General features: G+C 37.9%; 1 protein-coding gene across 1 annotated transcript in view; it reads right to left on the bottom strand.

Annotated features, from left to right (window-relative positions):
* LOC126162232 (obscurin) overlaps window positions 1-26917 on the bottom strand; it is a 720647-nt gene that overhangs the window by 67839 nt on the left and 625891 nt on the right. The window contains exons 48-51 of the mRNA XM_049918601.1: window positions 19054-19192; window positions 18838-18943; window positions 14491-14857; window positions 1274-1501 (exon numbers count right to left, since the gene is read on the bottom strand). Of these exons, the coding sequence (XP_049774558.1) occupies window positions 1274-1501; window positions 14491-14857; window positions 18838-18943; window positions 19054-19192 (840 nt within the window). The remainder of the gene's footprint in view (window positions 1-1273; window positions 1502-14490; window positions 14858-18837; window positions 18944-19053; window positions 19193-26917) is intronic.

Below are 26917 nucleotides of genomic sequence, written 5' to 3'. Positions count from 1 at the left end.
TTCGGGAAATTTTTTTTTTCCCTTCATTTCGAGTCTCATTTTCCAGGTGCAGCTTAGATTCGAGTGCGGCTTAGATTCGAGTAAATACGGTAATGCAATTTCAGATCATTTCAGTATGTAATTACGCATTCAGTTCAGGTGGTTCTTCACTTCAACTCTGAAAAGAATTATATACCTGACTCCTTAACTTCATTATCTCAGCTGGTTTCCTGGATTTTGATGCGAGTTCATAATAGGGTGCTTTACATGGGTCTACATCACTCAAATTCCAGGGATGTGCAAGAGAAAAGCAGAATGAGAAACAGAACAGAAATTATTGCCTCTCTATCTCATGTGTTTTTCACTTGTCTTTTGAGTAGGGTGTTGTAATCTTTACAAGAAATATCATAGCTGGAACAGTAGCATACTGCATGCGTTCACTAACATTTCATATACCACAAGTGATAACATTAAGTAATAATTTATTACTTACTCTTCTAAATGAAATTCAAATGAAATTCATATTCTACACATTAGGGGGGCCTATGAGTAGGATTTCAAATGCCAATTATGAATAAATTTTAATATTTTAATTATGAAAATACAGACAATACTGTAAGCTAACCTTTTTCCCATGGTTCAAATAGCATCAAACTAAGGAGAATGCAGCATCTGTAATAAATTTTGAAGTCTCTTTTCCATTTACATGCTTTAATGTGACCAGAAGAGTACATAAATTGCTGTGATTGTATTTGATACGGACGGTGTATGTTTGATTAGCATCATCAGTCACTGTTCTGTGAGTGCCAATGAAGGTGCTGCGCTGTGCTGCAACTACATACTTCGGGTCAGCTGACACTGCGCAAACTGCAATGCCCCATAAAGATGATCCAGTAAGCTTTCTTCAGCCAGGTGCTATCTGAATGCCATTAGTAAACCATTCTTACTGTGACTATTGCTATGGAAGTGTTTACAAACTGGGCATTGATTCTGGCTGGACATGCTCATTGACTGTTGATGACCTGGCTATTGTATGGATATCAGTGTTGGTATACTTTAACCAAAACCTTCAAATGAATTTTTTCTTGTGTTCAACAAATTGTGTTACACTGACACCACTACAGCATAATTAACTGTTTCAAGAGAATGGATGGTGAACATAATTTGCTATATATCATCAAGGCAACTCATCTTTTTGTGATACCAGGCCATTTAGATACTACAAAGCTCCACGAAGAGCATTAAAATCAATTCTGAAGAACAGACATAAAAATATTGTCGCCCTCATACTTACTGACTCTCTGACTTAGGCATTCCAATTTCATAATCAATTGGCTCTCTTGACGGTACATGGTCTTCCCACGTTCGGCGCTCCTTGGATTCTCTACGCTGTGGTTCTGGGGTTGGTTCTGGTGTGTATATGTGTCCTGGAGGATACACCATACGTGATGGATGCGAGAAAGCACCAGCCAAAGGTTTGCGCCGGTACCAAGTACGGCAAGAAGCATTGTTGTACCAATCCCTGAAACACCAACCGTATTTTATGATACAATTGGACTGATAAAAAATTACTCACCAAGTGGCAGTGGCAGAAAACACATACAAAAGTTAAGAAAACATGCAAGATTTCAGAGCTTGTGGCTCATTTTGTAACATAAGAATTGAAGGGGAAGGAAGAGGGATGAGGGGAAAGTACTGGTCAGGTTTAGGAAATGGGGAGGATCACGGGAAAAATCAACCACAACTTCGCATCAGGGGAGACTTACCAGGCAGGGTGAGAAGGAAAGTTCTGAAAATCCTAGACACTTTGTCCACACACCTTGCAATATAATTACAGAAAAAATTACTTTACATATAGACAATTTACTTAAAATGACAAACATTGTACTGATGAGTATAAGGGCAGTTTCCCTTTTATGAATATTGTGTCATTTATCATTATGAATTTTGTATTGGTATCACAGAAGCAGAATTTTAGTGGGATAGAAAATAAAAATTAATGACAGATATACATAACAGAGGAGAAAACTGCATAAAAGCAATTCCTGCAAGTATAACAAAGGCAAGTAGGCAAAACAGAGATGAAAAGCAAAAATCAGGCAAGTGTGAGTAGGACCTGTGCTTTGTGTGCTACCTAGAAACTTAAGTACATACACAGAAAATAATGATAATTTTATGTGACTCAATGATATAGTGAAAGTCTTTTTACTGGATGCCACTTTTTGACCTGTCCCCCCCTAACCTACCCCAGTTATCCAAATGGGGAAAATGGACCTACACTTTAGCATGGAATCTGAACCATGTGTCGTTTATGGCAGCTCCTCACATTGTTCAGAGGCGAAGGCAAGGTTACAACAAAGACTGAAACATCCGCAGTCCAACCGAGGTTTGATCCTACAACCTCTATGTTTCCAGGCATGTGCTTTATTGCTGGACCACATGGGCCAGCAGGTATAGAAGTACTTAAGATTGTGAAAAGGAAAGTTGCTACACACCATATAGCGGAGATGCTGAATTGCAGATAGGCACAACAAAAAGACTGTCACAAATATAGCTTTCGGCCAGGATGGCCTTCGTGAAAATTAGTTGCCTGAGACTGCAACTATTTGTAAGCAAAATAACTATGTATAATTATGATATTGACAGACTGAACTGCATGTGAACACACATACCATGGTTTGAGAATGACAGCTTTTCTTATGATAGTTTTGCTGCTGACTTCCAACTACTCTTGTGATGCCACATACCCAGTTGGAGCCACAAAAGTTAAACAAACAAAAAAATTTAAACAAAAGCATCTGGATAAATAATGGGGTCACAGAATCACGGGAAAAATTAAAACTACACCTTAGTGCAATGTTAAATAATAGAGAAAACTTCAAGCTAAAGAAGGCCTCCAAAATTTATCAAGAATACTATCAAGATCTATTGATACAGATCAGGAGCAACTATGTTGCAAAAAGCTTCAGGCTTCCCACAATGTTACAACTGGTGTATGGGGAGTGATAAACAGTTTTAGAACAGGCAGAGACAAATTGTGTACGGACATTACTACTGACATAGTGGGATGTTCATAAAAGACCAACTTGAAGTTTCAAATATTTTCAATTAATATTTTTCCTCAGTAGGGGAAGCTATCAATGACAAACACAATAACATACAATATAATTTTAAGGCAATCTATCTGGGCATAGCATGTATCCAGCCCCTACAAACTGAAAAGAAATAATAATCATTAGCTCTTTAAACTCTTCCAGTTCTACAGGGCATGATGGCCTCTGTACTAAAGTATTAAAAGTGTGTAGACAAAATGTCTATGCACCTTTGCCTGTAACAGTAAATAATATAATAGACTCAGGCACCTTTCGAGGTGGACTAAAAATAGCTCAGGTAACATTGATCTTTAAAAGAGGTGACAAATACAAAATTGAAAACTACAGACCAAGCTCAATAAATCCTGTCTTTTTCAAAATAATTGAAAAAGTCATGTATAATAGAATTATAACCTTTCTCAATAAGCACAATGTAATGTTTGAAAATCAAAATGGATTCTTAAAATGTAACTCAACTAGCATAGCAGCTGTTCAGTTAATTGAAGAGATAATAAGTGGCATCAAGAACAAGCAACCTCGACCTGAAGAAAGCTTTTGACTGTGCAAATGCTACTATCTTATTATATAAGCTATGACACATTGGCATCAGAAGCACTGATCATGACCAAGTCTTACATGAGTAACCAAAGACAGTTTGCACTGCTTAAATCTGAAAATGGTTTTCACAAATCCAAGATCACTTACATAAAATACAGAGTACCCCAGGGCTTGGCATTGGGTCCTCTTTTCTTTTTTATTTCTGTAAATGACATAAAATGTTGCACTCAAAGTTCCAAATTAGTTCTGTATGCAGATGACATGTCCATTGTGTGTAAAATGGAATCATTTAATGAACTAGAGACCCATTGTAATAACGCAACAAGTGAAACTGTTCAATACTTTAATGAAAGCATCAATAGAATAGGTCTTATGGAGTTTAACAATAGTGGTTTTAATGATGAAAGTAAACTATATACTGGTAATGAATTAGCAAAAACAGAGTTTAATATAAAATTCCTATATTTAACAATTCAAAGCAATCTCAAATGAGACACACATGTTGACACTCTAGCATGTAGGAAAATGATGAGAAAGGAAGACAACACTCTTAATTGCATGGAACTATGTAAGATAGAGCAACAAAGCAGAAAGGAGAGAGACTAAGTGGTAGAAGCATCACATGCAGCTTCCTCCACACCATTATGCAACGAATCAGCAACCTCAGTGGAATAAATAAAGGAGTCCGTTAATTTTTCTGTTACTTCATGTGATGTGGGCAATGACTTGCCATGACAGGGGAATGCAGTGATGCAGTATTCAGAACCGCTGAGAAGGAAATGCAAAAATGGGATACAGGAAACTAAGATGCCAAACAGTGGAAAGTACAGGATGGAATAATAACAATATGGAAATGAGAGACTGCTGTTCATCACTTAGAGGAAGTGCTCAGTCACATACAGGCATAATGAAAAAGAATGACAGCATTCTTCTTCACTGGCTTGCCTGCGACTAAATGCCTCCTCTGTATGGCAAGTAGAAATTTATGCATTCTGTTCCTGCCATTTTTTTAAAAAAAGCACAGGTTTCATACTGTGTGTTTCCTGTGCTTTCAGCAAAACTTTGAAAGAAATTTAAAGGGAAAAACAACACAACCATAGTATATTGTAATTTTCAAAAGTTGGAAATCAGAAAAACCTAAAAGAAAGTATGTAAACATCTGTATACGGAATCATAGTTCAAAGAAATGATGTAATCCTTGAAGCTAACTTTCTGACAGTCTTTTTGTTGTGCCTACCTGCAAATCAGCATCTCCACTATATGGTGGGTAGCAACTATCCTTCTCATAATAATCACTATAGATAATGTCTTCAGTATATGATAAATTACAAAATACTGTAATTTAATTTAATTGGTTAAATAAAAAAATCTACTCACCACGTAGCCACTGCTTACTGATTAGATTTTCTTATCTATCCAATTACATTACATTGTCAGAAACTGTTTACTTTTGTTGTTATAAAATACTGTAACCCCCCTCCTCCCCCCAAAGAACCATGGACCTTGCCGTTGGTGAGGAGGCTTGCATGCCTCAGCGATACAGATAGCCGTACCGTAGGTGCAACCACAACGGAGGGGTATTTGTTGAGAGGCCAGACAAACGTGTGGTTCCTGAAGAGGGGCAGCAGCCTTTTCAGTAGTTGCAGGGGCAACAGTCTGGATGATTGACTGATCTGGCCTTGTAACACTAACCAAAATGGCCTTGCTGTGCTGGTACTGCGAATGGCTGAAAGCAAGGGGAAACTACAGCTGTCATTTTTCCCGAGGGCATGCAGCTTTACTGTATGGTTAAATGATGATGGCGTCCTCTTGGGTAAAATATTCTGGAGGTAAAATAGTCCCCCATTCGGATCTCCGGGTGGGGACTACTCAGGAGGACGTCGTTATCAGTAGACTGGCGTTCTACGGATCGGAGTGCGGAACATCAGATCCCTAAATCGAGCAGATAGGTTAGAAAACTTAAAAAGGGAAATGGATAGGTTTAAAGTTAGATATAGTGGGAACTAGTGAAGTTTGGTGGCAGGAGGAACAAGACTTTTGGTCAGGCGAATACAGGGTTATAAATACAAATTCAAATAGGGGTAATGCAGGAGTCGGTTTAATACTGAATAAAAAAATAGGAGTGCAGGTAAGCTACTACAAACAGCATAGTGAACGCATTATTGTGGCCAAGATAGACACAAAGCCCACACCTACTACAGTAGTACAAGTTTATATGTCAACTAGCTCTGCAGATGACGACTAAATTGAAGAAATGTATGATGAAATAAAAGAAATTATTCAGATAGTGAAGGGAGGTGAAAATTTAATAGTCATGGGTGACTGGAATTCGGTAGTAGGAAAAGGGAGAGAAGGAAACGTAGTAGGTGAATGTGGATTGGGGCTAAGACATGAAAGAGGAAGCCGCCTGATAGAATTTTGCACAGAGCACAACTTAATCATAGCTAACACGTGGTTCAAGAATCATAAAAGAAGGTTGTATACACGGAAGAAGCCTGGAGATACTGACAGGTTTCAGATAGATTATACAATGGTAAGACAGAGATTTAGGAACCAGGTTTTAAATTGTAAGACATTTCCAGGAACAGATGTGGACTCTGACCACAATCTATGGGTTATGAACTGCAGGTTAAAACTGAAAAAACTGCAAAAAGGTGGGAATTTAAGGAGATGGGACCTGGATAAAGTGAAAGAACCAGAGGTTGTACAGAGTTTCAGGGAGAGCATAAGGGAACAATTGCCAGGAATGGGAGAAAGAAATGCAGTAGAAGAAGAATGGATAGCTTTGAGAGATCAAGTAGTGAAGGCAGCAGAGAATCTAGTAGGTAAAAAGACGAGGGCTAGTAGAAATCCTTGGGTAACAGAAGAAATATTGAATTTAATTGATTAAAGGAGAAAATATAAAAATGCAGTAAGTGAAGCAGGCAAAAAGAAATACAAACGTCTCAAAAATGAGATCGACAGGAAGTGCAAAATGGCTAAGCAGGGATGGCTAGAGATCAAATGTAAGGATGTAGAGGCTTATCTCAGTAGGGGTAAGATAGATATTGCCTACAGGAAAATTAAAGAGACCCTTGGAGAAAAGAGAACCACTTGTATGAATATCAAGAGCTCAGCTGGAAACCCAGTTCTAAGCAAAGAAGGGAAAGCAGAAAGGTGGAGGAAGTATTTAGAGGGTCTATACAAGGGCAATGTACTTGAGGACAATATTATGGAAATGGAAGAGGATGTAGATGAAGATGAAATGGGAGATACGATACTGCGTGAAGAGTTTGACAGAGCACTGAAAGACCTGGGTCGAAACAAAGCCCCGGGAGTAGACAACATTCCATTAGAACTACTGATGGCCTTGGGAGAGCCAGTCCTGACAAAACTCTACCATCTGGTGAGCAAGATGTATGAGACAAGCGAAATACCCTCAGACTTCAAGAAGAATATAATAATTCCAATCCCAAAGAAAGCAGGTGCTGACAGATGTGAAAATTACCGAACAATCAGTTTAATAAGTCACGGATGCAAAATACTAATGCAAATTCTTTACAGATGAATGGAAAAACAGATAGAAGCAGACCTCGGGGAAGATCAGTTTGGATTCTGTAGAAATATTGGAACACGTGAGGCAATACTGACCCTACGACTTATCTTAGAAGCTAGATTAAGGAAAGGCAAACCTATGTTTCTACCATTTGTAGACTTAGAGAAAGCTTTTGACAGTGTTGACTGGAATACTCTCTTTCAAATTCTGAAGGTGGCAGGGGTAAAATACAGGGAGTGAAAGGCTATTTACAAGTTGTACAGAAACCAGATGGCAGTTATAAGAGTAGAGGGGCATGAAAGGGAAGCAGTGGTTGGGAAGGGAGTGATACAGGGTTGTAGCCTATCCCCGATGTTATTCAATCTGTATATTGAGCAAGCAGTGAAGGAAACAAATGAAAAATTCAGAGTAGGTATTAAAATCCATGGAGAAGAAATAAAAACTTTGAGGTTGGCCGATGACATTGCAATTCTGTCAGAGACAGCAAAGGACTTGGAAGAGCAGTTGAACGGAATGGATGGTGTCTTGAAGGGAGGATATAAGATGAACATCAACAAAAGCAAAACGAGGATAATGGAATGTAGTCGAATTAAATCGGGTGATGCTGCCAGAATTAGATTAGGAAATGAAACACTTAAAGTAGTGAAGGAGTATTGCTATTTGGGGAGCAAAATAACCGATGATGGTCGAAGTAGAGAGGATATCAAATGTAGACTGGCAATGGCAAGGAAAGCGTTTCTGAAGAAGAAAAATTTGTTAACATCGAGTATAGATTTAAGTGTCAGGAAGTTGTTTTTGAAAGTATTTGTATGGAGCGTAGCCATGTATGGAACAGAAGAATGCTGAAGATTAGAGGGGTAGATCATATAACTAATGAGGAGGTATTGAATAGGATTGGGGAGAAGAGAAGTTTGTGGCACAACTTGACTAGAAGAAGGGATTGGTTGGTAGGACATGTTCTGAGGCATCAAGGGATCGCAATTTAGTATTGGAGGGCAGTGTGGAGGGTAAAAATCATAGAGGGAGACCAAGAGATGAATACACTAAACAGATTTAGAAGGATGTAGGTTGCAGCAGGTACTGGGAGATGAAGAAGCTTGCACAGGACAGAGTAGCATGGAGAGCTGTATCAAACCAGTCTCAGGACTGATGACCACAACAACAACAACAAAATACTGTAATGGGGACATATATGTGCGTGCATGATCAAAATGCCGTGACTAGTTGGGTGACAGTTTATTTTGACTGTCTCAGGGGATCTACATCTACATGACTACTCTGCAATTCACATTTAAGTGCTTGGCAGAGGGTTCATCGAACCACAATCATACTATCTTCCTACCATTCCACTCCCGAACAGCGCGCGGGAAAAACGAACAACTAAACCTTTCTGTTCGAGCTCTGATTTCTCTTATTTTATTTTGATGATCATTCCTACCTATGTAGGTTGGGCTCAACAAAATATTGTCACATTCGGAAGAGAAAATTGGTGACTGAAATTTCGTAAATAGGACTCGCCGCGACGAAAAACATCTTTGCTGTAATGACTTCCATCCCAACTTGCGTATCATATCTGCCACACTCTCTCCCCTATTATGTGATAATACTAAACGAGCTACCCTTTTTTCACCCTTTCGATGTCTTCCGTCAATCCCTCCTGGTAAGGATCCCACACCGCGCAGCAATATTATAACAGAGGACGAATGAGTGTAGTGTAAGCTGTCTCTTTAGTGGACTTGTTGCATCTTCTAAGTGTCCTGCCAATGAAATGCAACCTTTGGCTCGCCTTCCCCACAATATTATCTATGTGGTCTTTCCAACTGAAGTTGTTCGTAATTTTAACACCCAGGTACTTAGTTGAATTGACAGCTTTGAGAATTGTACTATTTATCAAGTAATCGAATTCCAACAGATTTCTTTAAGAACTCATGTGGATCACCTCACACTTTTTCTTATTTAGCGTCAACTGTCACCTGCCACACCATACAGCAATATTTTCTAAATCGCTTTGCAACTGATACTGGTCTTCGGATGACCTTACTAGACGGTAAATTACAGCAGCATCATCTGCGAACAGCCTAAGAGAACTGCTCAGATTGTCACCCAGGTCATTTATATAGATCAGGAACAGCAGAGGTCCCAGGACGCTTCCCTGGGGAACACCTGATATCACTTCAGTTTTACTCGATGATTTGCCGTCTATTACTACGAACTGCGACCTTCCTGACAGGAATCCAGTTGCACAACTGAGACGATACCCCATAGGCCCACAGCTTGATTAGAAGTCGCTTGTGAGGAACGGTGTCAAAAGCTTTCCGGAAATCTAGAAATACGGCATCAACTTGAGATCCCCTGTCGATAGCGGCCATTACTTCGTGGGAATAAAGAGCTAGCTGCGTTGCACACGAATGATGTTTTCTGAAACCATGCTGATTATGTATCAATAGATCATTCCCTTCGAGGTGATTCATAATGTTTGAATACAGTATATGCTCCAAGACCCTACTGCAAACCGATGTTAATGATATAGGTCTGTAGTTAGATGGATTGCTCCTACTACTCTTTTTAAACACTGGTGCGACCTGCACAATTTTCCAATCTGTAGGTACAGATCTATCGGTGAGCGAGCGGTTGTATATGATTGCTAAGTAGGGAGCTATTGTATCAGCGTAATCTGAAAGGAACCTAATCAGTATACAATCTGGACCTGAAGACTTGCCAGTATCAAGTGATTTGAGTTGCTTCGCAACCCCTAAGGTATCTACTTCTAAGAAACTCATGCTAGCAGCTGTTCATGTTTCAAATTCTGGAATATTCCATTAGTCTTCCCTGGTGAAGAAATTTCGGAAAACTGCGTTCAATAACTCTGCTTTACCAGCACAGTCGTCGGTAACAGTACCATCGGCACTGCGCAGCGAAGGTATTGACTGCGTTTTCTGCCTACCACCAGTTTTGAACAAGTATTTTTGCCAACATATCGAGGGAAGGTTGAAGTCCCCACCAACTATAACCGTATGAGTGGGGTATTTATTTGTTACGAGACTCAAATTTTCTCTGAACTGTTCAGCAACTATATCATCGGAGTCTGGGGGTCGGTAGAAGGAGCCAATTATTAACTTTGTTCGGCTGTTGAGTATAACCTCCACGCATACCAATTCGCACGGAGTATCTACTTTGACTTCACTGCAAGATAAACCACTACTGACAGACACAAACACTCCACCACCAATTCTGCCTAACCTATCTTTCCTGAACACCGTCTGAGACTTCGTAAAAATTTCTGCAGAACTTATTTCAGGCTTTAGCTAGCTTTCTGTACCTATAACGATTTCAGCTTCTGTGCTTTCTATTAGTGCTTGAAGCTCAGGGACTTTCCCAGCACAACTACAACAATTTACGACTACAATTCTGACTGTTCCTTGATGCAAGCACGTCCTGTATTTGCCATGCACCCTTTGAGATTGCAGCCCACCCCGTACCTTCCCGAGGCCTTCTAACCTAAAAAACCGCTCAGTCCACGCCACACAGCCTCCGCTACCCATGTAGCCGCCAGCTGAGTGTAGTGAACTCCTTTGCGATTTTTCTTAAAAATTTTCAGAAGTTGGGGATTTTTTTCAAGGTTCTGTATAAGCAGGCATTGAGTGTGATGAGCCACTATCAGCAAATTTCAAAGCCGGTAAGTTGGCACATGACATGAGTTTGCATCCTACAGCTGTCTGAACTGGGGAAGATTATGTTAGATTGTGAATCAAAAATTTTGACAGGGAGAACATTAAAACATAAAATGTTAGTTGAGATTGTTCAAGTTGCAATAGGTAAAAACAAAATTTTCAATAAAAACTTAAATTTCACCAGTTTTCCATTACGGTACTCTGTAAGAATGTTAGCCTAAACATGGTCTACCCAGAAGTGGAACTATCTTTTTTGAAAATGTTTAATGTGTCTTAGGCTTTTGGTGTCACCCATACAGAATAAATTTTTATCAGCTGCTGCACCATGGGGCTACAAACATTCATTCCACTTGGATTATTCCAGCCCTGTTACACAGCAATGCAGGTATGTGGGGCTTGCAATTCACAGAAGAGGAACCACATGAACATCTTTTAATTGGTATCTTGGACCAAGACCAGCAGTAGTTAAAGGGTTGCCATATGAGTGTTAACCACAAGTTTCAATTCAACTGACATTGCCAATTGTGGACACAATTATTAGTGATATAAATTTACTTATTAATGTCTAATGTGAAGCAAAATCTACATACAACCTGAAAAATTCAGTAAATGAATCGTGGAACAATGGCTTGTGATTTTTGAAAGGAATGTTGGAACAGTGGAATATTCTTAACTTATCTGATTTTAGAGAACACCCTACTTTCATTTTTGAATGGCAAGACATAACTCTTCTATTATTTTTGTTGAGGTACATTGCTTTTTGAGTAATTCAATGAATTTATTAGAGCAGGCTTCTCATATTTAAAACTGAAAACAAAAGTTGTTTGATATAATACAAACACAGGTCAAATTCAGGAACTGAAGGCTTAAGTGAGCAAAGTTTTAAATATTAAAATGGATGAGTGCTTCAATCAAGTAAGTGGCTTGGTGGACAGGAATTGTTAAGAGTTGTTTGAAAGGCGTTTTAGGCAAGTGGAACAACCAAATGACTGAATATATGTTACAGCGACAAGGTTCTTTAAGAGCTACAGATGTTGCACAGGAATACAGAAACACCAACACAAATATGTGTTCGAACATAAATGTAGATGCTAACCAAGCCTGAATATATGTTATGGCAAAAAGGTTCTTTAAGAGCTACAGATGTTGCACAGGAATACAGAAACACGAACACAAAGACATGCTCAAACATAAATGCAGATGCTAACCAAGCCTGCAGGTGGCACTGTTGTATTCCCCACTCCACTCTACTATTTGCTCCACCTCACCCCCCTACCTGCATCACCTCCCATACCTCCTCGTTACCACAACCACCAACCTGCTGCTCCTATTAGGCACAGTTATAACTCAGGTGCAGTGATCAGAGACAGAAATTGACTATGTGCATGTTGTGCGTGTGTGTATGTGTGTGCGTTTTCTACTTCAGAAGAAAGTGATAATACATGTAGCATCTGTTCATTATAACTGTGTGCAGCTCAGTGTCTCTCTATACAGTGAGTAGTAATCTATCCTTTACCTAATACTGTTGATGTATTACTTTAACATTCTACAACAGGAAAATACAACTTCTTTTCAATTATTGTAATTTTCAAAATATTTGTTAATTTTAGGTAAGGTTCAGTTCCACATGAAGTTTGGACAAAAGGGGCTGGAATTATGAGATATATCCAACTGTGATCTACAAAGGATAAGAGGGAAGAGGATGCAGTTGTTTGTGAGAAAATGTGGTGGTATTGTAGAGAAGGTTGATTTATGTGATGTAACAGGGAAGATGTATCTGCGAGAGCAAAAATCTGTTTTTTTATTACAAATGGGATTAGTTTAGCTCTCAGAGAGTAATGTTATTAGTGGTGCAGAGCGAAAAAAATTATTGAAATAACCCTGAAAAAAACTTGATGTTGAAAGTTTGCTGTATAATAAACTATGGATATATTTATAGAGAAGTAACTTTGAGTTAAGATTTGGCCACAGCATTGTAGGAGGGGTCAAGAGGTTGTGTGCAAACATGCTGTGCAAGGGGAATTGCCCAAATGCTACTCATGAGCACAGTGCATAAAATCCTATGAAACATCCTGCATTGCCATCCATACAAAATCACCAATGTCCAGGAGTTGCTTCCTGCTTATCTGCCAAGACAAACATTTTCTCTGGAATTTCTTGCTTGCATGGATGTGGACACTAATGTCCAAGGAACATTCTGTGGATACACGAAGCCCATTTCAGCCTCCACAGACATGTAAATATGCAGATTTGCAGAATGTGGCATACTTCATTCTTCAAATATGATCGTATGGTGTGAGTTGATGGCATTATTTATCGTAGTGTCATATTTTTTGAGGAAGTGAATCCTGTTACCTGTACGATTACTGGTAAATGCTGTGAGAGTCTTTTATGCACCAATGTCATTCAAGTCCTTCAAAAGTGTGGATGTGTGTGTAAGATCAGTTTAATGCTCCTCCACACATTGCACAGCCAGTGAAGCAGCTACTGCAGAGGTGGAAATGCCAGACTGATTAGCTCTCATTTCCCTGCAGCCTGGCTGTCCAGATCACCTGATCTTAATTTGTGTGGCTTCTGGATGTGGCATTATCTGAGAGATGTTGTGTTTAGTGAATTGAACCAACACATTCTGAACGTGATCGTGAGGCATGTGCTGTTTCTCAATTTCAACTTGCGCCAGAAAATGACGGACAGCACGTTGAACATGTGTTGTACTAGAACCATGACAATTAGAAACCGATCTCATTTTACTTTTTATGCGGTTTCTGGCCCCAGGACAATAAAAAACGTCTTTTATTTTTTATGCAGTTTCTGGTTTGAGGACAATTGCTTTTTATGTTGTTTCTGGCCTCAGGACAATTAAAAAAAGATTTTTCGCGTCAAGTGTGAGTGGGTTTACCTAACAGTGCCAAAATGGTTGACTTCCAAAATTGTGCAGTTATGCTCACTGAATGGTACAGATGGTGTAATGTGCAACTCAAATCATAGTCACAGTATCGCAATTCAGCTGTCATTTGTGGCAAGCCCATTTACATTACAATGCCATCTACTGGTAATTTTTTTTTTTTTTTTTTTGCATGACATTTCCCACAGAGTCAATAGCATGCTGTTCAATTTTGACACCATTCTGAGCAGTGGTTCTCTTTCTACAGTGTTCTGCAACTGGATTTTAATTCTGGACACCCTATAAGAATCAGTCTCTATCATATGCACAAATGGAGGGAGGTGGGAGGAGAAGGAGGAGGAGGAGGAAGAGGAGGAGAGATGTAGGGTGAGGTCTTAATCTATTATTATTTTGTCATTTCTTTGCATGCATCAACCAAAATGCTGTTTTCAAATGTCTGATTTATATCCAGTTACCTTTTTGTTTTTTACTATCTGCAATTCATTATGATTACTGTGTTATGGGAAACTTATAAGTTACATATGTAGCTACTTCAGTCCTAGTATACACAGTTTTTGTGTTTGTGACTGACTTTGATTCTTTTCACCAGTTATCCCCTTTATCTTAATCTTTTCCTCTCTTTCAATTTTGCATTTTGCTGTCTTTCCTTTTGTGTTTCTGCCCTACTCTAGATACTTCAGTTTTAACACTGATGGTTAAATTTGTCATTAGTAATCAATTAAAAATTACGAAGTAGGTTGTAGAGTCTACCTGTAGCTGTCATAATATATTTTGAGACGGTCTGTTGTTATCTGATATTCATCTGCTGGCATTTTATCAGCACGCAGAAGCCATGGATGCTTGAGAGCAGCTTTGATGTCCATTCTCCCATCAGCTTGATAAACTAGCAGCTTGCTGATGAAGTCTCTAGCTTCCATGGATAACTTGGAAAACCACTCTTCAATAAATTCCCATTTTCCTTCTTTTATACGTGTCAGAGTCTCCCGATCATTAACACCTCTGAATGGAGATATTCCAGAGAGCAGAATGTATGTGATAATACCAACAGACCACATATCAGCACTAGTACTGACACCATCACCATTCACAACCTCTGGTGCAACAAATTCTGGCATTCCTGGAATTGAAAGATACAGCTATTGCAGAAAAAAGAAAGAAAAAGTAGATCTTATATTTATTAGCTTTTCATATACTGGTAACATACACTGCATAACATTTTGTATAATATTAAATTACTGCAGCAGTATAACAGAATACTTATGTAACATAACTATAATAACCAGCTGTGTGAATCCCTGTTCACCTTGCAAATGTTACAATAAATGGGGGGCATAAGAACTTTTATATTTTGGTTCAAAAATAAATTGTGTGTGAATATTCAGCAATAATTTCCAGTAATTATTTTATTATGATGTAACTGAAATTATAAAAATATTATCTCCAAAAGTTGGATGCTGCTCTCACAAATTATCAGACACACATAACTCAAGAAGTTAGAGATCATAAGAACAAAAGACAGTTTTCCACAAGTAAGGCTTTCAGCCCGAAGGCCTTTGTCAAAAATAGATGACACACACACACACATCACACATACATGACTGCAGACTCAGGCAACTGTAGCCACACTGCGAGCAGCAGCACCAGAGGATGATGGGAGAGGTGACTGGGAGGGGTTAAAGAGAGGCTGGGGCAGGGAACTGGAGGATAGTAGGGTAGGGGTGATGGGAAGTGCAGTGCCGCCAGGGAGTGCACAGGGATGAGGTGGAGAGAGGGTAGGACAGCTATGTGCAGTCTGGAGGATAGACAGAGTGCAGAGGACAGATCTTTTTTTTGAGGGGGGGGGGGGGGTTCAGAAAAGAAGAAGAGTAAAAACATTAGGTGCGATGGTAGAATGAGGACTGTATAGTGCTGGAATGGGAACAGGGAGGCTGGATGGGTGAGGGCAATGACTAATGAAGGTTGAGGCCAGGATGGTTATCGGAATGTAGGATATATTGCAGGGAAAGTTCCCGCCTTCACAGTTCGGAAAACCTGGTGTTGGTGGGAAGCATCCATATGGTACAGGCTATGAAGCAGTCATTGAAATGAAGGATGCCATGTTTGGCAGTGTGCTCAGCAACCAGGTGGTCCACTTGATTCTTGGCCATTGTTTGTTGGTGACCATTCATGCGGACAGACAGCTTGTTGATTGTCGTGCCCACATAGAATGCAGTGCAGTGGTTGCAGATTAGCTTGTAGATCACATGACTCATTTCAAAGGAAGCCTGCCTCTGTTGGGATAGGTAATTTTTGCAATCGGACTGGAGTAGGTGGTGGTGGAAGGATGTATGGGGCAGGTCTTGCATCTACGTCTGTTATGGGAGTACGAGCCATGAGGTAAGGGGTTGGGAGCAGGGTATGTGTAGGGATGAATGAGTATATTGTGTAGGTTCAGTGGACAGTGGAATACCACTGTGGGAGGGGTGGGAAGGATAGTGTGCAGGACACTTCTGTTTTTGTTGTGCCTATCTGTGACTCAGCATCTCTGCTATATGGTGAGTGGTAACTTACCTTTTCATAATATTGTTACATTCCATCGTGGATTTTTCATTGTTTGATTTCAAAAGACAGTTCTGAGAGATCCGTGAAGTATATCACAGTGCAACATTAGTACAGTTTCCTAGCTAAAGAGAGCATGTCCAATGAGCTGGGAAACATGTCAGCAACATGAGATAACCCTTCATCAGCAGGATATTACTGACTAGGATTGCAGAATTATTGTGAAAGAGAGCACTGCCGCCACAATTTGAAACAGATACAACACGTGAAAATCATGCAGCTGTAATGGAATCACCCACAAGTAGTGAATGCCAACGGCGACAGATCATAAAATTTTCACATCGTCTATTGAATCTGATTACCAACCAATGATCAAGATTCTTTTAGTGCAGTGCAAAGAATTTCTGCTGGAAGTTGGTTCTCCTTATCCTTGCAACCTGGAATCTGATTGATCTTTCCCTCATTTCATACCTTCCCCAACCAATCCCTCTTTCATCCCTACAGAAGAAACATGTAAGTTCTGAAAGCAGTGTTTTTTCATTGTCAGTTCTTGGAATTTTGCCTCCTGAAGGCAAGAAATGGACAGCCACTCCATTTCCCTACAATTTATGGTATAGATTTCTCAACTGTATTTTATTTTCGTTACAAACTATTCTGTATGTGTGCTTACCCCTTAAGAAAATATTGTCAATGAAGACAAACTATTGCAGATAAAGGAAATATTAAATTTTTTAGTGACCACAAAGAATCAAGAAATATGGCAAATAGTAAAACACAATATTCCACCAGCTTATTTCAGTCTCTGTTTTCCACATAAATCTGTGTAATAAATTATGCTTTTTGTTTCACTAGTGCATTTTCTTCAACATATTCTGAATAATTCCTCACTTCCACAAGGCTCTGACTGTGGAATTCTTACTAATTTTTCTTTTATAGTTGTTCATGGCTGAACTCTTGTTCAATAGCAAACCACTTAGTTATTTATGTTTAATTCTTCCCACTATTACCCATCTCCTGTCACTTCTAAGAATAGTTCTCTAAATACCAGTCTACAAAAATGTGTTGGTATTCAAGACTATAAAGACAAAAGATGCACAAGTAACACAATGGTCATCAGATTACCCTCCTGTGACTGTAAATAATCCAGATAAACAACGAAATAAATGTAATAGTCATGATTTTCAATTTATGTAGCTATGTTACAGAAATATTTAGTGAGATGAAAGAGCAGATGATAAATGGTGATCAATACCTTGTAAAAAGCTGCTTACAAAATATTTAAATATTCAGTTGCTGATGAGGAAGCAATATTACATCAGTCTCAGTAATAATGTTGAGAATGATGATTATAGAAAACTGTGAGGACAGAAACATGTTGTTTATAATGCCTGTGCTATAATTGAAATAGGAAGCTTAGTATTCACTCAATAAGAACTATTTAATTCTGTGGTGCCCACAGTGAATTATGCAGCAGCAGTGCAGACAGATTCAGATATAAATATCAAACAGAATCATCTTGCTTTAAAGAAATCATCTCTGCAGGTAAATAAGTCATTAACTCAAAATACAAGAAAAAATAATTTCTTTCTGGCAATCACAATAGTGACAGCAACATATCAGATGACTACACAAGTGTTTATGTCATGTGAGCCAGATTTTGCATACAGATTCATAACCCTAATTATGAGTGATATGGATAGTTCATCAGTGTATGTAGTCTTCTGTCATGTGTTTGTCAATGACTGTCTTGTTGAAGGAGCTTTTACCCCCTAAGTTATGTACCCATCAATGTGTGCTTAACTTTGCTGTTATCATAATTTTTTGTAATGCTGAACCAGTCAAAAAATAAAAGCAAAGATAATCTGATAAACTGTTAGAAGATGAACAACGTTACCAATCATGGTTTGTTTCAGTATTTTGTATAAGTTTGGGTTATTGTGAGGCATGGGGACACAACTTCTATTAAAGTAATGGATCCTAAGGATAAGGTAATAGAGGAGTTTGAGTACCTCATCAGCATGTGATTGTTTTCGCCACTTATCAGTGTGCAATGAACTATGTCAATCAGTGAGAAACACTGCCAAACACCACCAAAAATAACTGATTCACTGAAAGAAAAAATTAAGGTGATGCATACTAATCAGTAGTGCCAATTACATCCGACTAATAGTTTGAATCCATAGGACAAATAAACAAATAAAATAAATGTATGTGATTGTGATGTTACACAGTAAGATAGAAATACAGTATCTTGGAATCATACCAAAGAGGTTGTAAATTTTCCCAAGTACATCAACAGTTGAAAATTAACATTGGTAGATGGTGATGTCAAATAGGTGCCCAAATTTATCATATTCTATTTAATTCAGTTTTAAAAATCATTTGCATCATTCATAATAAGAATTAACAAAAACATAGACTGCTGCTCAATGCTATCTTTGTAACAAACCCAATTCTATTTCACACAATAGTAATTATTAGTGCAAGAAAAAAAGGAAATCTAGTACAAGTATTTAATATAATTAATATGGTGATAGATGTACCAACATTTCATCTTACCATAATCAAGAGACGCTAGTTTTCCAAAGTTTATTCTCCTGCTCAAGCCAAAATCACAGATTTTTAAATCATCTCCACCTTGATGTGATATAAGGAGATCACCCACCTGAAAAATCAGAAATTTTCTAGGTGATAAAATACATTGTAAAATTGTACATAAAGGTATAAAAGAAGAATTTGGATTTTAAGATGTAGAAAGTACTATCCTGTACTTACAGTCAGACCAAGATGTGCAATGTTTTGGTCGTGCATATGTTCAAGCCCCCATAGCAACTGTCGAATGTAGCCAGCTATGTCTGATTCTGTTATATATCTTTCCTTTGTTAGGTTTGTAAGTAGTTCTCCTCCTCCTGCTCTGTGTATTTAATTAAGGGAAGTACAAGAGGCATTTAATATTTACATTATATTATCAGCCACTTAAATGAAAGGTAAGACATTCAAAATTAATAATAATGTTGCTCAAAAGTACAGAAGTTGTTGACAGCACCGAGCTTGTTGTATTGAGTTTTTTTAGTGGTTTCATTTTCAGTTTTCATGGTGTGAGTGTGCCAGATATTTATGTTCATTCTGTGTGTGGCCATGTTCCATGACATTACAAAATTATATCTTTGTTTTCTGTTTTGTTGTTACAGTTACAGTGTAACTTTTGGTATTTTGCTCTGTGATTTTCTGCCAAACATAATGAAAGACCTCAGTTTATTGGCCAATGCAAAAGCATACATATGGTATCTGTTTCTGTTCTGTAAATTCATTGCTTTTGATCAGAGTTTTATTCATGTGAACCATGAGCTCAAGTTCTGGAACCATCGCATTTTACTGGTCTATTGTGGAAAACCTTTGTTTTTGTTTTGAACTGAGTATTGTTAAGTTTGATTTACATTCAGCCTACACAAAGTTGGATAAACTGAAAATGTATAGTATCCACAAATTTGATGGTAAAAATTTCCAACTGTGGAAATATCAGTTGCAAATTATTTTTGTGCTGAAAAAGTGCTCCATATTGTTGAAGGGAAACCAAGGCCAAATGAAGCTGGTGAGAGTCAAACTGCTTGGGATGACTTAAATGCGAAGGCGATGCTCATTCTATCTACTGTAATGGAATTTGACAAACTGCAATTTGTTATGATGTGCACCAATGCAGCGGAAATGTGGGCCAGACTAAAGACTATTCATGAACAGCGATCTGTAATTAATAAAATGGCCTTGAAGCAGAAATGATTTGATTACAGAATGTTGCTAACAGACACAATTGCACAGCACATCAGTCAAGTTGAGTCCTGGGTACAATCATTAGCTGATATTGGGGAACCTGTTACAGAAGTTGACAAAATGGCTAAAATTTTGGGTAGTCTGCCAGCAAAGTTTGCAATTTTTTCAACTGCCTGGGACTCATGTCCTGAAGATCAACAAACATTTGATAATTTGACTTTAAGGTCATTGAAAGAAGAACAAAAACTCTTACAATGTTATGAAAAATCAACAACCTTCACAGAAATTAATGTAGATAAAACATACAAGTTCAGTTCAAATACTGGTAACAACAGTGCATCTAACATGGTCAGTAGAAAAGATATTGAATGTTATTACTGTCACAAAAAGGGACTTTTCAATCTGAGTGCAAGAAAACTTTTAGCAAAACTTAATACAAAAACTGATACATCTGAGCACCAAACTTTGAGAGTGAAACATGCTTATGTTTTTGCTCCAGGTTGTGAAAACATTTGGTTAGTTGGCAGTGCTGTGTCAAAACATGTGATGATCCACACAGAGTGATTCAACACATTTAAGCCAATTCAGTCGGATAATGCATTTGTTCAAATTGGAGACAATTTGATCATCAGAGCAGAAGACATTGGATCAACTGAAGTACTGTCATTAGTTGAGGGCAAATAGCAACCTCACACTTTGGAAAACATATTATATATTCCTAAGTCAAAGAAAAATTTATTTTGAGTGGGAGCAGTCACAAAAAGAGGAATGAAAGTTATTTTTGATGACAAGAGAATGGAAGTTCACAATTCAGGTCTAATTGCAGCACAAATTAAGATGGGCAATCAGTGTTATCAAATGTTTTTTAAATGTCCAGATGGACTACAAGGCAAATCTTGCTTCCCTGAATTGCACCATGATCTGGCATGAGAGACTTGGGCATATTCATTTCAGTGGTTTCAAGAATATGGCTGATCTGAACTTAATACCTGGTTTCAATATGAAGAAAGTTGAAAATCTTCATTATGATCTGTGTCAGTATGGAAAGATGAAAAGAAAAGCTTTTAATTCAAATTTGGAATCAAGATAAAAAATTCCTGGCAAATTTATTCATGTAGATTTGAGTGGATGGATGAGAAAACCATCTCTTGAGGTGCACATTTGTACATAGTTTTCAAGGATGATTGCACCTCATACAGGTTCATGTCTTTTCCTAAAAGTAAGCATGATACTTTCTCCTTGTTTTTGCAGTTTCAGGGACTGATTGAAAGACAAACTGGAAACAACATCAGCGTTCTGAGAAGTGATTATGGAACCGAATTCATAAATAAGCAATTTGAAGATTATTTCAAGCAAAGTGGTATAATAATGAGAAAACAAGTCCCTATACACCATAGCAGAATGGCTGAATTGAACGAGAAAATAGGTCAATTGCTGAGTGTGAATGCACTATGTTATTAGGTACTGACTTATCTCTCAAATTGTTGGCAGAGGCAGTAAATTGTGCTGCATATCTCTTAAATCGCTGACCACATAAAGCAAACGACAATGTTAAGCCACATGAAAAATGGTTTGGAAAACCTCCTTCTTTAGGACACATGAGGAAGTTTGGATCAGCAGCATATGTATTCCTGATAAGTTTAGATGAAAATAGGATAGTAAATCAAAGAAGTTGATGATGGTTGGCTATGATGGGTATAGTACCAATTATGGCCTCTACAGTCCTGTCATCAAAGAAATTACAATCTCCTGCAATGTCTCTTTCAATGAAGAACAAATCCACAGCTTAAACATAGAACAAAGATATACTGAATTTTACCTGGGAGACCATGCTGCAGAAGATGTTCAAGAGGAATCTGAATACTGGTTAACAAATGAAATAAAATCAAAAACATGTTCGAGAGGAATCTCTAGAGGATGATACTGGTGAACAACAAATGAGAGAAAATCAAAGGACGAATCTGAGAGATAGGTCAAATCTGTGAGCACCTGCACATTTTTGGGACCAAGATATAGCTAGTTCTGCCATTATCTTAGAACCTCAAACTTTTGAAGAAGCAATGGCATCGAGAGAGTCATCAAAGTGAAAACAAGCAATGGAAGAGGAAATGACATCCTTGAAGAAGAACAAAACTTGGGATCTAGTACCATTACCACACAACCACAAGTCAATTGGATGTAAGTGGGTGTATCATGTGAGGCGGAATTCTGAGGGAAAAATTGACCACTTTAAAACTAGATTATGTGCAAAAGGTTATTCACAACAAGAAGGTGTTGATTTTGAAGAGACCTTCTCTTCTGTGATCCAATATGATTCAACCAGAGTCTTAATAGCCATAGCAGCTTCAAGAGATATAGAAATTAGGCAGTTTGATGTTAAGACTGCATTTTGAAAGAAGAAGTTTATGTGGAGCAACCAAAAGGTTTTGTTGTAGAAGGCTCAAATAATGTTTGCAAACTGAAGAAGAGTCTACATGGCATCAATCAATCACCACGTTGTTGGAACCAAAAATTTGTTCAGTTTCTGACAATGTTTGGCTTTATGCAACTGAATGAAGAAAAATGTGTTTCCCATGCTTTAACAGATGACACTGATGTTTACCTGTCACTTTATGTGGATGATGGCTTGCTTATTTGTAAGTCTCCAAAAATACTGGAAAATGTTTTGACAACATTGGGATCAATGTTTGAAATTACTGTGGGCAATGGAAAGTACTTCTGTGGATTGGAAATTGAACAAAGTCCTTCTACATTTGTTGTTGTGGTCTTCAGTCCTGAGACTGGTTTGATGCAGCTCTCCATGCTACTCTATCCTGTGCAAGCTGCTTCATCTCCCAGTACCTACTGCAGCCTACATCCTTCTGAATCTGCTTAGTGTATTCATCTCTTGGTCTCCCTCTATGATTTTTACCTTCCACGCTGCCCTCCAATACTAAATTGGTGATCCCTTGATGCCTCAGAACATGTCCTACCAACCGATCCCTTCTTCTAGTCAAATTGTGCCACAAACTCCTCTTCTCCCCAATACTATTCAATACCTCCTCATTAGTTATGTGATCTACCCATATAATCTTCAGCATTCTTCTGTAGCACCACATTTCGAAAGCTTCTATTCTCTTCTTGTCTAAACTATTTCTCATCCATGTTTCACTTCCATACATAGCTACACTCCATACAAATACTTTCAGAAACGACTTCCTGACACTTAAATCTACACTCGATGTTAACAAATTTCTCTTCTTCAACTTCCTTGCCATTGCCAGTCTACATTTTATATCCTCTCTACTTCAACCATCATCAGTTATTTTGCTCCCCAAATAGCAAAACTCCTTTACTACTTTAAGTGTCTCATTTCCTAATCTAGTTTCCTCAGCATCACCCGACTTAATTCGACTACATTCCATTATCCCTACATTTCCTTCTACAAAAATAATCTATATAGGCCAGTAAAGATACATCAACTGTTTACTTCAGAAATTGAACATGGATGATTCAAAACTGAACTTCACTCCTATTCATGTTGGAACCATGTTGCACAGCAGTCAGTCTCCTGCAAACCAACATGAGGTAAAGGAGATGGAAAGCAAACCTTATTGGCAGGCAGTCAGCAGCTTAATGTTTGCAGCAATGGTCTCATGGCCAGACATTATGTTCACTGTGAGCATGGTGAGTAGGTTTTTACATAATCTGGGTCTTGATCCTGGCATTCTGTTAAAAGGATTATGAAGTATCGACAAGGGACCAGGGTCCTGACCATAAGGTACAAAGCTGACTCTACTGGACCGGTGGTCTCCTCAGATGCCAACTTTGCTGGTGACTGTGACACTCTTCGGTCAACAAAAGGCTATATGAGCTTCTTAGCAGGTGGGTCTGTCACACGGTGTTCACATCGGCAGTAATTTGTAAGCAGATCAACAACGGAGGCTGAATACATAGCAGCTTGAGATGCTGCTACTGAAGTTGTTTGGTAGTGTGGTTTCCTCAGTGAACTTGGTTTTCAGTTAGACAAATCAACAGCACTCCATTTTGACAATCAAAGTGCTATTTGCCTGATTAAAAACAGAACATCACAAACATACCAAGCACATTGACATTAAATATCACTATATACATGAACATATTGAAAATAATGAGATAGAAGTTTATTATGTTTATTCTGATAAACAATTGGCAGATTTATTCACAAAACCTTTAACTAGAGACAAATTCATATCAAACAGGAAAGCTCTGTCAATGATCTAAAAACTGAAGTATTGTTCTATGTATGTTAGCCCAGTACTTAGCCATATCTGTAACTTTTCCTTTAGGAGTGGTTGGTTTCCTGACCGATTAAAGTACTCGGTAGTGAAGCCACTTTATAAAAAGGGAGACAGAGATAATGTTGACAATTATAGACTTATTTCTATGCCATCGGTGTTTGCTAAAGTTATCGAGAGGGTTGTATATACAACATTACTGGAGCATTTAAATTAACATAATTTGCTGTCAAATGTACAGTTTGGTTTTAGAAATGGCTTAACAACTGAAAATGCTATATTCTCTTTTCTCTGTGAGGTTTTGGATGGATTAAATAATAGGTTGCGAACGTTAGGTGTTTTCTTTGATTTAACGAAGGCTTTTGACTGTGTTGACCACAAAATATTACTGCAGACATTGGACCATTATGGAGTAAGGGGAGTAGCTTACAATTGGTTCGCCTCTTACTTTAAGAACAGAAAGCAGAAGGTAATTCTCCGCACTATTGAGAGTGGTAGTGATGTTCAGTCCCAATGGGGCACTGTTAAGTGGGGCGTTCCCCAAGGGTCGGTGCTGGGGCCACTGCTATTTCTTATTTATATAAATGATATGCCTTCTAGTATTACAGGTGATTCAAAAATACTTCTGTTTGCTGATGACACCAGCAGAATCTTGTGTGTAATATTGAAACATTATCAAATAATGTAGTTCATGAAATAAGTTCATGGCTTGTGGAAAATAATTTGATGCTAAATCACAGTAAGACTCAGTTTTTACAGTTTCTAACTCACAATTCAACAAGAACTGATATTTTGATCTGACAGAATGGGCATATTATAAGCGAAACGGAACAGTTCTAGTTCCTAGGCGTTCAGATAGATAGTAAGCTGTTGTGGAAAGCCCATGTTCAGGATCTTGTTCAGAAACTAAATGCTGCTTTATTTACCATTAGAAGAGTATCTGAAGTAAGTGACATTTCAACATGAAAAGTAGTCTACTTCGCATATTTTCATACGCTTATGTCATATGGTATTATTTTTTGGGGTAATTCTTCTGATTCAATAAGGGTATTTTTGGCTCAAAAATGCGCTGTTCGAGCTATGTGTGGTGTAAGTTCGAAAACCTCTTGTCGACACCTATTCTATAGTCTGGGAATTTTGACATTGCCCTCACAGTATATATTATCTTTAATGTCGTTTGTTGTTAGCGATATTAGCTTATTCCCAAGAGTTAGCAGCTTGTGGAATGCACTTCCTTGACTCTTGTGCAGAAAGGAGTGCAGTATTCTGCTGCATCCATTTTCAATAAGCTACCACAAGAACTCAAAAATCTTAGCAGTAGCCCAAACACTTTTAAGTCTAAAATGAAGAGTTTCCTCATGGCTCACTCCTTCTATTCTGTCGAGGAGCTCCTGGAAGAGCTAAAAAATTAAGCAAATTCCAGTGTTACATTGTTGATCTTCATTATTTAAACTTACGACTTGTCGCCTGAATATGTTTCTTACATTTCTTTTTATCTGTTTCTACAATCATGTTATAATTTCATGTATTGACTCATTCCATGACCATGGAGACTTCTCCTTAATGTGGTCCCAAGGAACAATAAATGAATAACTAAATAAAATAAACAAACTCAATAAAACAAGAGTGGGAGTGTTGACAGCAGTGAGCTTATTGTATGGAGTTTTTTTTAGTGTTTTCATTTTCAGTTTTCATGGTGTGAGTGTGCCGGATATTTATGTTCATTCTGTGTTCCATGACATTACAAAATTATATCTTTTTTTAAATTTGTTGTAATGGCTATGGTGTAACATTTGGTTGCAATAAAGAAAGGAGCAATAAGTTATTTTTAGTCAAATTTAGCATATTTCACTATCTGATTTTCTGCCAAACATAATTAAAGACATCAGAAGTACACCATGAATATGGTGTTCTCAGAACTCAATGTTCAACTAGAAACAATGCCAGTTAATTACAACAAACTTTCAATCTCTAGGGTTAGAAAGCATTGTGGAAGGAAGGAAAAGAAGGAGACAGGCTCAATGAGATGTTCATGTTTCAAATGACATCTTGCATTGCACATATCTAGAGTTGTCAATCACATTAAGAGCATGAAAATGAAAGTACATCTGTTACCAAAGTATTTTGATGAACATTTATCATATTAGCAGCAAATGACCATGACTGTTAAACAATTTATCTTGTCTAATGTATACATGTCTGAACATTGAAATGAAACTGAGGGTTAATGTAATGACAATTTCAGAAGATACAAAACACAATGACAAAGTATGCTTGAAATATTTAGTCATAGGTTAATTAACCTTCAAGTTATTAGCTGACCCATTCTCAGATGATGACTTTTTTGGTAGTTAAAATGCGAATAACGTGCACTTTAATATAGAAGTTTAGTTGTTCCACAGATGTTCTATGCCATCATTACAATGATAATGATATTCTGCACATTGTTTACATTGTAATTTATGAAAATCAGTATCTGCTGATGAGCCTGCTGAGGCTTAACAGCTAACAGGGGAACAAACATTTCAAGCAAAAATGTTAAATTGGTTTAGTTCAATGGAAGACCAGGCAGTTAGCATTTTATTACAGAAATCTACCAAAAATGTAGATGTCAC

This window comes from Schistocerca cancellata, chromosome 2 (assembly GCF_023864275.1).
Source record: "Schistocerca cancellata isolate TAMUIC-IGC-003103 chromosome 2, iqSchCanc2.1, whole genome shotgun sequence".
NCBI classification, from domain to species: Eukaryota; Metazoa; Arthropoda; class Insecta; order Orthoptera; family Acrididae; genus Schistocerca; species Schistocerca cancellata.
Note: the sequence above shows the minus strand (reverse complement) of the source record. Positions and strands in the feature narration are given on the sequence as shown.